The 10,459-nt window shown below is 45.3% G+C and overlaps 1 protein-coding gene across 1 annotated transcript; it reads right to left on the reverse strand.

Moving 5' to 3' along the window:
* Nucleotides 1-5,557: 5,557 nt before the first annotated feature.
* LOC119311150 (3beta-hydroxysteroid-dehydrogenase/decarboxylase-like) lies at nt 5,558-10,245 on the reverse strand. Its single transcript, XM_037586782.1, has 11 exons — nt 9,739-10,245; nt 9,431-9,601; nt 8,474-8,590; nt 8,318-8,397; nt 8,036-8,234; nt 7,749-7,866; nt 7,394-7,568; nt 7,048-7,204; nt 6,234-6,300; nt 5,881-6,141; nt 5,558-5,784 (listed from the first exon to the last, which is right to left on the reverse strand). Exons 1-10 carry the CDS (start codon nt 10,216-10,218, stop codon nt 5,945-5,947), a joined length of 1,761 nt encoding a protein of 586 aa, XP_037442679.1. The 5' UTR covers nt 10,219-10,245; the 3' UTR covers nt 5,558-5,784; nt 5,881-5,944.
* Between the last annotated feature and the right edge of the window lie 214 nt (nt 10,246-10,459).

The following is a 10,459-nucleotide window of genomic DNA, read 5'->3' on the forward strand; positions in this document are numbered from 1 at the left end:
GTCGGTATCCCCATACCTAGTTCAATCTCGTTACCTGCAAGTCTCTTTACTCGTTTCGTAATACAAGATCCCATGGCTAACCCATTAGTCACATTGCTTGCAAGCTTCCTATGATGTTGTATTACTGAGTGGGCCCTGAGATACCTCTCCGTCATACTGAGTGACAAATCCCAGTCTTGATCCATACCAACTCAACAGATACTCTTGGAGATACCTGCAGAGCACCTTTATAGTCACCCAGTTACGTTGCGACGTTTGGTACACACGAGGTACTCCTCCGGTGTCAGTGAGTTGCATGATCTCATGGTCATAGGAACATACACTTGACATGCTGAAAATGATAGCAATAAACTTGACACGATCATATGCTACGTTTATAGTTTGGGTCTTGTCCATCACATCATTCTCCTAATGATGTGATCCCGTTATCAAATGACAACTAATGTCTATGGTCAGGAAACCTTAACCATCTTTGATCAATGAGCTAGTCTAGTAGAGTTTCACTAGGGACACGTTGTTGTCTATATATCCACACATGTATCTGAGTTTTCGATCAATACAATTCTAGCATGGATAATAAACGATTATCATGAATAGGGAAATATGATAGTAACCAATTTATTATTGCCTCTAGGGCATATTTCCAACACACTGGTGGAATCGACGCAGTCGTTGTGTGCGCTGACGCAGGCGGACTGAGCCATCTTGGCCGCCTGGGTGCATGATAACACGTTGCCAGAAATGGAGCCATTGCCACGGATGGCCCAGTCCAGCCACACCGGCGAGGTCCAGTTGGTGTTCATGAGAAGGTGGGACCGGGGAAGGTGTAGTTGTTCCTGTCGACGAGGAAGGCGTAGTTGCACAGGCTATAATCCATCATGGTGGAGTGGTCGTACGCATGAAACTTGAAGTAGTTCTCGGTGAGGCCCGACGGGATGTTGATCAAGGCGGGAGCACCCGACTCCGGCGCAGAGGCCATCTTGTGCGCTCACTGAGTTGTTGCAGAAGAACATGCACCCGGTGTAGTAGATGTAGAGATCGGTGTCGCCCTGGAACTTGCCGCTGGCTGGCGATGTATGTCATGCATGGCGTTGAAGGGGAATCAAACCCAGACCCTCTCATAGTAAACTAAGTGGCAACATACGACTGCGCTAGCCCACTTAACTAATTAAATACAACTTACATACTAGTTGTGTCTTCTTGAGACGAGAATAAACAAAAGAAGGTGGCGATTATTAGTAACTGAAAATCCAAACCAGCAACCTCACTTGTATAGGTTTTAAATCTATGCGCCCTTATTCTATCTTTTTTTTTGCATGCTTCACACGGTTCACAAACCTGGGCGTCCTCTATAGTCATTTTCAAATGCAAATTATCATGATGTTTGCACGTAAAATATCATATATGAAGTTTGAATATTACCATTCTCTTTTCACTTAATTTATTGGAGGTATGTTTCTCAATACTTTTTTTCCGTTTGTACTTAAATTACCAGGTATGGGCTTCGTATATTACCACGGTCAATGTTATTGGGGTTATATTTTTCAACAATCATCCCCCGGTCAATGTTACCACGGTGTTTGTACATAAAAAAAATCAGATCTGTGGTGAGTAAATTATCACGCTATTTAGTTATCGCGTGTTCATCAACTTTTTTCACTTGGGCAAATTTCCCTTGGTGTTTTCTACCAAAATTATTATGTATGCGGTGCGTAAATCATCATGATAGGTATACTGAAGGTACCGTATGTATGTTTTCAATAAGTTTTTCACCCCCATGTCAAAAAAGTTATCATGGTGTTCGTACACAAGTTATCGGATCTGCATGAGTAAATTATCATACTATTTACACAAAGATTATCGGAGTATGTTTTTAACAACTTGTTTTTATGGTCAAAAAGTTACCGCGGTGTTTGTATGAATATTGTCACGATTCTGGTGCGTATATTACTATGTATTTAAATCGGGGTATGTTTCAACATCTTTTTCTTTGAGTCAAAAGTTAACACAATGTTTGTATGCAAGTTATCTTGTTCGCGGTGCATGAATTACCATACTGTTTACATAGAAATTACCAGGTGTTATTTTCTCAATAATTTTTCCCCTAGTCAATATTATTGTGGTGTTTGTACATAAATTATATGTCCATGAGGCCTAAATTATCATGCTATTTACATAGAAGTTACCATCAGTATTTTTTTAATATTTCCCTAGCCAAAACTACCGGCGATGTTTGGACGTATATTACCGTTTTATTTGCACAGAAGTTGACGGGGGTAATTTGTAATAATTTTTTCTCCTTGTTTGCTTGGTTCTCCTACTGGATTGATAACCTTGGTTTCATAACTGAGGAAAATACTTATGTCTATTGTACTGCATCATCCCCTTCTCTTCAGGGAAATCCCAGCGCAGCTCACAAGTAGCACTAACTGGTGTGATGATGGGAGTTGTAGGCTTAGAACTCCCTAGCCATTGGCTCGATAGTGGATGCTCCCATGCGCCGGCAAGCTGGCGCTATTCATCGGGGCATCGGGATGCCATGTTGATCCATCAATGGGAAACTCAAGCTCCCCAAAGAGAATGCTGCCAGACGGAACGAGAGATGAAACCAACTGCACCATAACGTTGATAAATGCTTGCCCCATATTGGTAAGCAACTATCGTGGATATAATCCCGACAATACTACGGGGTTAGGGATGTAGAGGCAATTGTATCTACCGAACGGTGCATGTGGGAGTACACGCAAGGATTATATAGTTTCGGGCCCTCTTCGATGGAGGTAATACCTTGCTCATGTGGTGCTCTTAGCTCTTGGTGTGAGGTAGAAGGCGTGAATGTTCAACCCTTAGCTTGGTGCTCCCCTCCTGGCTTATATGGAGTGCGCCAGGAGGGGGTACGTAATGGGCTGGTATTAATGCAATTCATGGCCTCAGGTGCGGGTGACTGCTGATAACTTTCGTATTTAACTAGATTACTCAACCATTGGGTAATTTTTGCCTTTAGGACATCGTGGTCGGGAGGTATCCTAGGTAGCTGCCGACTACTGGTCTAGCCTACTGCTTCCATCATCTTCTTAACCGACTGTCGAGTCTTGCCTATCAGGCGGCTTGGGACCCGACTATAGGGAGTTAGTCCTCTCCGAGACCCCATGTTCCCGCGATGGTCTGGCAATGTTATCTCCCGTCCCATAATCTTTTGGGTCGTATCTTTGATGGGCTATGGCCTTTTGGTGGGCCATTCATATACTTGGGCCTACCCCATATTTATAACCCGGCACCTATCTTCCGAAGTAGTCTACGAAGACTACTGATCGGACGAGAAGAGATGCAGTTACAAATGATACGAGAGCGCGGCCAACGTTCCCTCGTACCTCCATGCGAAAGGCTTGCTGGTGGTGGAGACGTCATCGCGGGGCTTGAACACGAGCGCTCGCGCCTCAAGATGACCCACGACCAGCTGACCGCCGTGGGGAGGCGCAATGTGTCCAGTCAGTGACCTCCTTTTTCCACGGGGTTAAAGGAGACAATTCTTCCACCTGGGCACGTGGGTATTGAAGGAGAAAGTTCGCCGCATGGAGCACATTCAATGGGGAAGGGCCATCAAGATCCGGTCGACGTTGTTCTTGACAACGTCTACCCACGGAGGACTGGCCTTCCGTCGCCATTGGGCCCTTAGATTGGGATACTCCGATCACGATGTGGCGAGAGCCAGAGTGAGAGTGCCCGAAGTGGCCGAAGAGTGCTCTCCCGTCGTCGATGGGCCCTTAGATTGGGATACACCGATCACGATGTAATGAGAGCCGACGTGAGAGTGCCCGAAGTGGCTGCAGAGTGTTCTCCCAACGTCATCAGTGAAGATGGTGACTGTCAAAGAAACCGAAGAAACTGGAGCCTTAGCCCCCTACTTGGCGCGTGAAATGTCGACGTGTGATCGTCGATATCAGGATCAAGGAGACCCCCCTTCTAGTTGTTTGACCAGAGGCTAAAACACTCACAAGTTTCTCAAGCTTCCTGTGAACTAATGACACAAGCCGTTACCCAGGTTCAGACCACCCGTAGGTAGTACCCTACTCCTGCCTTTTGTGTGTTTGATGGATGACAAGAAGATGAACTACAATGTTGAGCTGAAAGCTCGCTACCAATCTTTTTTTTGAACGTTGGCAGGAGGACTGCCAAATTCATTGATCAGAAGAGGAGTAACAAGAACACCTCCAAAGGAGGAAAGCACCGCAAAAGGGCTAGTGCAGAAAGAAAAGAAAGAAAACAGAAACCCGCCGGCACCAACACAAACCCAAGATCCGCCAGCAACCGTGCACACCATCGGAATCCATCTTCGAGGCCTCCAAGATGACGCCTCCAAGAAGGAAGTGGTATCGAGAACACCGGCGTCATCCGATCTAGCTCCGCTAGATCTTAGGTTTTCACCCGGAGACCTCAGCCATGAGGCAGGAAGAGCAATGAACACCACTGAAAGCTCGCTACCAATCTGGGTAGTGCTCAGGAGGGTTTTCAGCTGTCTCGAGCACCCTTCTCTTTCTTCTTTCTGGTTCTTCTCTAAAAGCTAACTCGCCAATTCTTGCAATTAGCCCTTCTAATGGTTGCGGTCCTCCCCTTGTATAGAGTTCGAGGGATCCCACAATCAGCCTCTTAAGTACAAGATACAAGTAGCACTTTGGTCTCCCTGCCCCATGTGCTTGCCTTAGGGCTTGTGAGGAGAGGCAAGCAAATGATCACCTAAATCCTGCGTATTTTCAGTCGAGAAATGTATTGGTTATGGTCGTCTCTCTAGGCTCCACATGTCAGCGTCTGGTACTCGACAGACAAATGCAACGTCATCAAAGCCTTAGTCAGAAGATGACTCTTTTTGGTCTAGTCGATCTGATCAGTTGCTCCCCGTACCCCGCGGGAAGTCACGTACTGCCCTGTAAAGCGTCATCATTCTCCTAAGACATGCCTGCGGCAGGGCTACGGTTGACATCCTGCTGGGCATTTAATACCCGATTTGCCACACCCTTGGTCAACATTAAATGCACAGTGGCAAATTAGATTTGTCTGTTTGAGCCTGAGGTAATCCTGAGGTAATTGTGTCCGGAGGTCTTGGTCATACTCGAATCATCGACTCCATCCTCGCTGATGATTATAATTTGTTTGACTGGCTCATGACAGAACCAAACTTCTTTGACGTACGCCACAAATTAACTTGGTTAAGTTGTGGAAATATTTTTGGGAGGCCCATTTGATAAAAAGGAATTCCATAGGATTTGAATCCTTAGGATTTTTTTCCCTAGGTTGGTAATTTGATTCGTAGGATTTTTTTTTCCAACGATGGCCGTTTGGTCGTTTGATTTCCAGGATTGAAACCCTTAGGAATTTTTTCATATCTTTCATCCACTCAAACCTCTTTGTTAGATTCCTTTGTTTCTCCTGTTCTATCAGGTACTCTTCCAAATCCTGTAGGATGCAAGAAGACATGACACTCTACTATTTTGAGAATCTTGTGAATCAAAGAGCCCCTGAGTGTACTCAGGGAACCCCGTTTTCCAGTACAGCGACACGCTTCAAGGACGCATTGTAATTTTGTCAGTGATTAACGAGACATCTTTTCGAGATGAAAACTTAAGTACCGAGTAAGAAGCTACAACTAAGCAGGGAGCTGGAGTTCTTGAATGAAAACGTTAGATACACGCTACACAGATTGACAAAACGTTCCAATGTATGAACAGGCATTCCTCAATTCCAGTCAGCTGGACTTCACACTTCACCCTAACTTGTTGGAGCGAGAATCTGAAAAGAACAAACAATATATGCATGTACAATTAGGAAATGGCAGCTGAAAAGACTACATGCACTTTTACAGACAAGAACACAGTGACATTGTACCTTGGACAACCGCAGCGGAAATCGAGAAAGTGTGTGAACTGAGCATGCTGCAGCCCGCAAAGCGTCACAGAGTCATCGCCAAGATTATCTGTAAAATATACGACGCCTTCGAAGAGACCAGCACATTTCGAACCGCCGGCAAATCTCTACCAACTCTGTCCACTAGGGATTTGATTTTGACAGATGCCATAGCTACTAAAGCGTCAATCCCCTCTTCACATTGTTCGTAGACAATGAAGACAATGAACAAGGATGCCAGCGCTGCATTCAATGGGGAAGGAAATCAGATGATTAAACTGATAGCATGACTATAAAATAGAACAATGTAAGAAGCGGCAAAAGATAAACCTTACCAAGACCAATCAGCGTTCTAAACTGGAAGTGCAACATTACTTTGACACAGAACAAGGAAGCAACAGCCTGTAATATAAGAAAGGAACTTTGGATCAATCGTCTGTAACATGAATTGCCCGCAATTGTACCGCCCTTGCAGCCATGCTTGAGTTTTTCGAGTAAAAGCTAGGTGGATTGAGTTATTCATGTACCGCCTGAAGCATTGTTAAATCAGGCAGATTTTGTCAATGTGGCGGGGCGAATTATTCTCCATTTGAGATGGAACAAATGATTAATTCTGCCACTCAGATAACCAAGTAAACATGATGGAGGGGCCGACCCTTTATATGCCACAGAACAACTTCATGCACTCTTTAAAAGATCATGATGACATTTGGGACTATGTCAACCTCACAATGAGGAAATACAGAGTTATTCAGTGGCATATTTGGGATTTCTCAACAAATAACATACTGTGCAACATATACATGCAAGATATTTTGTGTCAATAATTATTTATATATCTCAACAGAAACCAAGGTGTATTAAGTAAACCATAGAGCGTAACGGCTTAACGTGACTGTAGGAAAATAATCCAGGATAATGAAATTGTGCGGCTAACAGGAATTTTTGCCAACCACTGTTAACAATCACACAGCCATACCAAATTCAAATGACAGGCGTGTGATGTCATCAAGGAGCCCAAACTTACCACCCAGAGCTTCCAGAAACAAGATAATTGTACAAAACTACTGGGAAATAAGATACTACCACATTGGGCACATTAATAAAGAAATCTTCTAGGACAGTGTTCTCAACTGGCTGCATACAAACCTTTAAGAAGGTACCCCAGTCATCACCTTCTGCTAGAACCCTCAGTTTATGAATACCTCCATTCCATAGAGAAGCCATGCACATGATTGGATTCCTCAATGTTGAGTCTGATACTTCAAAACAATCAGGAGTTACCTTCTCTACTGTAAAACCATACCTGGAATAGGAGTTCAATACTTGAGTGTAATATACTAAAACGTATGATGTACAAATGTGTGGAAAACCCACATGGGATTAATCTATTACTCTATTCCTCAAGCATATCCACATAAACAGTTTCAGAATTTCATCAAATCGTAATTTACCAAAAGTAACTGAATCACAGAATATAAACCAATATACATACACTTTTGAAGGTAGTACACCATGGATGTAAAGAGCCAGGGAGATCACTAGAAGAATTTTGGCAGACGAGGAGACAAAAGTTCTGTCTGAAAGAAAGAACCAGTAGAACAGCAGAAACAGTAGTGTGATATATGAGAAGGTTTTCTTTTCATCCCTCCAAAGGAGAATGTCAGCAGCTGCAGTAGAATGGTAACAAGTCAACAAACACAAAAAAGATGGATTTATCATTGATTAACTGATGGGTAAGCAACAACAAAAACATTTAGACAAAACAAATATCTTTATCTGATTTTTTTAGGTTCATTCCATTCAGTAGAAGCGCAGACCAAGATTGATACTGAAAAAGAGTATCTCACCTACTCCACTCCCAAGCAGCTTATCTGCTTTCGATGATCCACAAGAACCTTGTTTCCTAGATATACCCAAATTATCTTGTAGTTCCGAAACTGATGCAGCAGTTCTCATGATTCCATCCTGCAAACATATTAACCATTAATAAACAGACTAAACATCACACTGGATGTTCACACTTGAGTTGTCAGAGAAAAGAAGTGCTGCAGCAATACTTCTGAAGAAGGAAAATGCATAATTGAGAAACAAGAACATACATAATTGACAACACTGGGTTTGGAAGCTAGCTCACCTCCAATGATACAGTTGGGGCATACCCAAGTTGCCTTCTAGCTTTGGAAATGTTAAAAGTTCTTGTGTGCGACAAGAAGTATACTGCATCAGGATAGAGAGGTGGAGTCGATGACATTTGCAAACCCAATCTATGATGAATCATATTGGAGAACTGGGCAGCAAACAATAGCATCTTGGCAGGAAGATTAACTCTGGGCCTAAAAATGGAACCACAGGGGCTGCAGATGTTAGTCTATTGAATAGACTTCAGTGTATTTGTATATGTGTGCAAGAAAGAGACCTTTGGCAACCCATGGCTTCCATCATGCAGGACACAAACTCCCATGTTTCGATAGGTTCACCATTAGTAACAAAAAAAGGCTGCAAAATTTAAATGATTAGATCACACGGCAAAGTAAATGATCCAAATCTAGCATTTAAATCACTAGAAGTGTACCTTTCCAGCAACAGAAGCAGCATTGGAACATAAAGCTTGTTCAGCGCAAATGTTGGCATGTACCACATTTTCCACATACGTAAAGTCAGACTTGCTACCTCCACTACCTATTACAAACTGAACAACACTGTGTAAGAAAGATAATACTTCATAGCCTGCAAAGGCTTCTCAACACCATTCAGAAAAATGAAGAAGCAAGACTTTGTAAGCTGAAAGGAGATGAATGCTTGAATGAACATACATCCACATTAGTTCAGTCAAAAAGAAGTGCATGAAAAACTAGGTTCACTCATTTCAATATGGACTACATGCGGATGTATATAGACATATTTTAGAGTGTAGATTGACTCATTTCAATATGGACTACATGCGGATGTATATAGACATATTTTAGAGTGTAGATTCACTCATTTTGCTCCGTATATAGTCCGTATTGGAATCTCTAAAATGGCTTATATTTAGGAACGGAGGGAGTACATCCATATTACTTCAGTCAAAAAGAAAGTGCATGAAAAACTAGGTTCCATTTCCAATGACGAATTATTTTAACTGTAGATGTCATCTGATTTGCTATGGACTGTAAATCTATAGGGTTAGAACCGACTGGCTTGCAGCTACATTATTCCAAATTGCAAGCATGAGTTGCAGATCTGGAAGAACTACTGACCACCAAATCAGAGATATAATAGTTGAGCATGAACCATGCGATAGGTTCTCTAACAACTTCTATTTTTACCACGCAAGTGCAACCAGAATTCTACATGTCAAAATGAGGCTGATCTACAGCAAAGGCTTCCATAATTCACCACATCACATCAGACTCCACGCTACATAACCAGCATTGCATCTATGCACCCCTAAATACATTTACTAGTCACATCAACATGAAAATACACTCTTAAGAGTCTCAGCTCTTAGGAAGTAAAACAGGAACGAGCAACAGGCAGCTTCGAATACCTTGCCCAAGGGAGACCTTGCATATCCAGCAACGAACCTCACCAGACTCGAATCGCCTGGCCCGAACAGATTGCTCGGCCGCAGCACGCACGTCCGCATCCCGTCGTTCCCATCCGTGCTCAGAACCATCATCTCGACCTGCGCCCTGAGCTCGCTGACCGCGCTCCCGAACTGCATCCACAACCAAAAGCAGAGCAGCGATCACTCCACCACCGAAACAAAAAAAATCCCAAAGCCAGAGCAGAAGCAGGCAGCGGACGGCGCGGCGGAGAGATCAAATCACGAAGAGGAGAGCCCGCACGACGCACCTTGTCGGGGTACGGCACCGAGTCCTCGTCGGCGTCGACCACATCGAGCGCGGCGGCGGCGACGGCGGCGGCGGAGCCGGTGTACACGACCCTGCGCACGCCGCTGGCGCGGCAGGCGGCGAGGAGGCGCCTGGTGCCCTCGGCCGCGACGCGGTGGAGCGAGAGGAAGGACCCGTCGCCGGCGGCGTCGGCGGCGGAGGTGGGGTCCACGTGGAAGACGGCCTCGACGCCGGCGAGGGCGGGGCCGAGAGCCGCCGCGGGGTCGGAGAGGTCGACGGTGACGTGGGCGAGGGGCGCGGTCGGCGAGGCGTCGCAGGGGGAGGGGTCCAGCACGGCGACGGCAGACCATCGGCGGGAGGCGGCGAGCGCGGCGGCCAGGTGGCGGCCGAGGAGCGTGGAGCGGCCGAAGGTGACGGCGCAGGCCGGCCTGAGCGGGGCCAGCGATGACGGGCTCGCCGGGCCAGGGTCCGCGGTCGCCATCGGGGCGGGGTGGGGTGGGAACTGGGGAGGGAGTGGGGGAATGGTGGGGCGGAGCACGCGAGCGGGCGAGCGAGGGGACAAGGGGAAAGGAGACGAGGGGTTTGGTTTTGTTTTGTTTTGCTTCCCCAGTCTTCCCTTTTTCTCCGCTGTTTTCTCTGGAGTGAATTTCGGCCGCGATTTCGAGGCCTGTTGCGGTTAAATGTCGAACCGTTTTCGAGATTTTCCGATCTAGTGCTGAAAC

The sequence above is a fragment of the Triticum dicoccoides genome, chromosome 5B (genome assembly GCF_002162155.2).
Source record: "Triticum dicoccoides isolate Atlit2015 ecotype Zavitan chromosome 5B, WEW_v2.0, whole genome shotgun sequence".
Lineage (NCBI taxonomy): Eukaryota > Viridiplantae > Streptophyta > Magnoliopsida > Poales > Poaceae > Triticum > Triticum dicoccoides.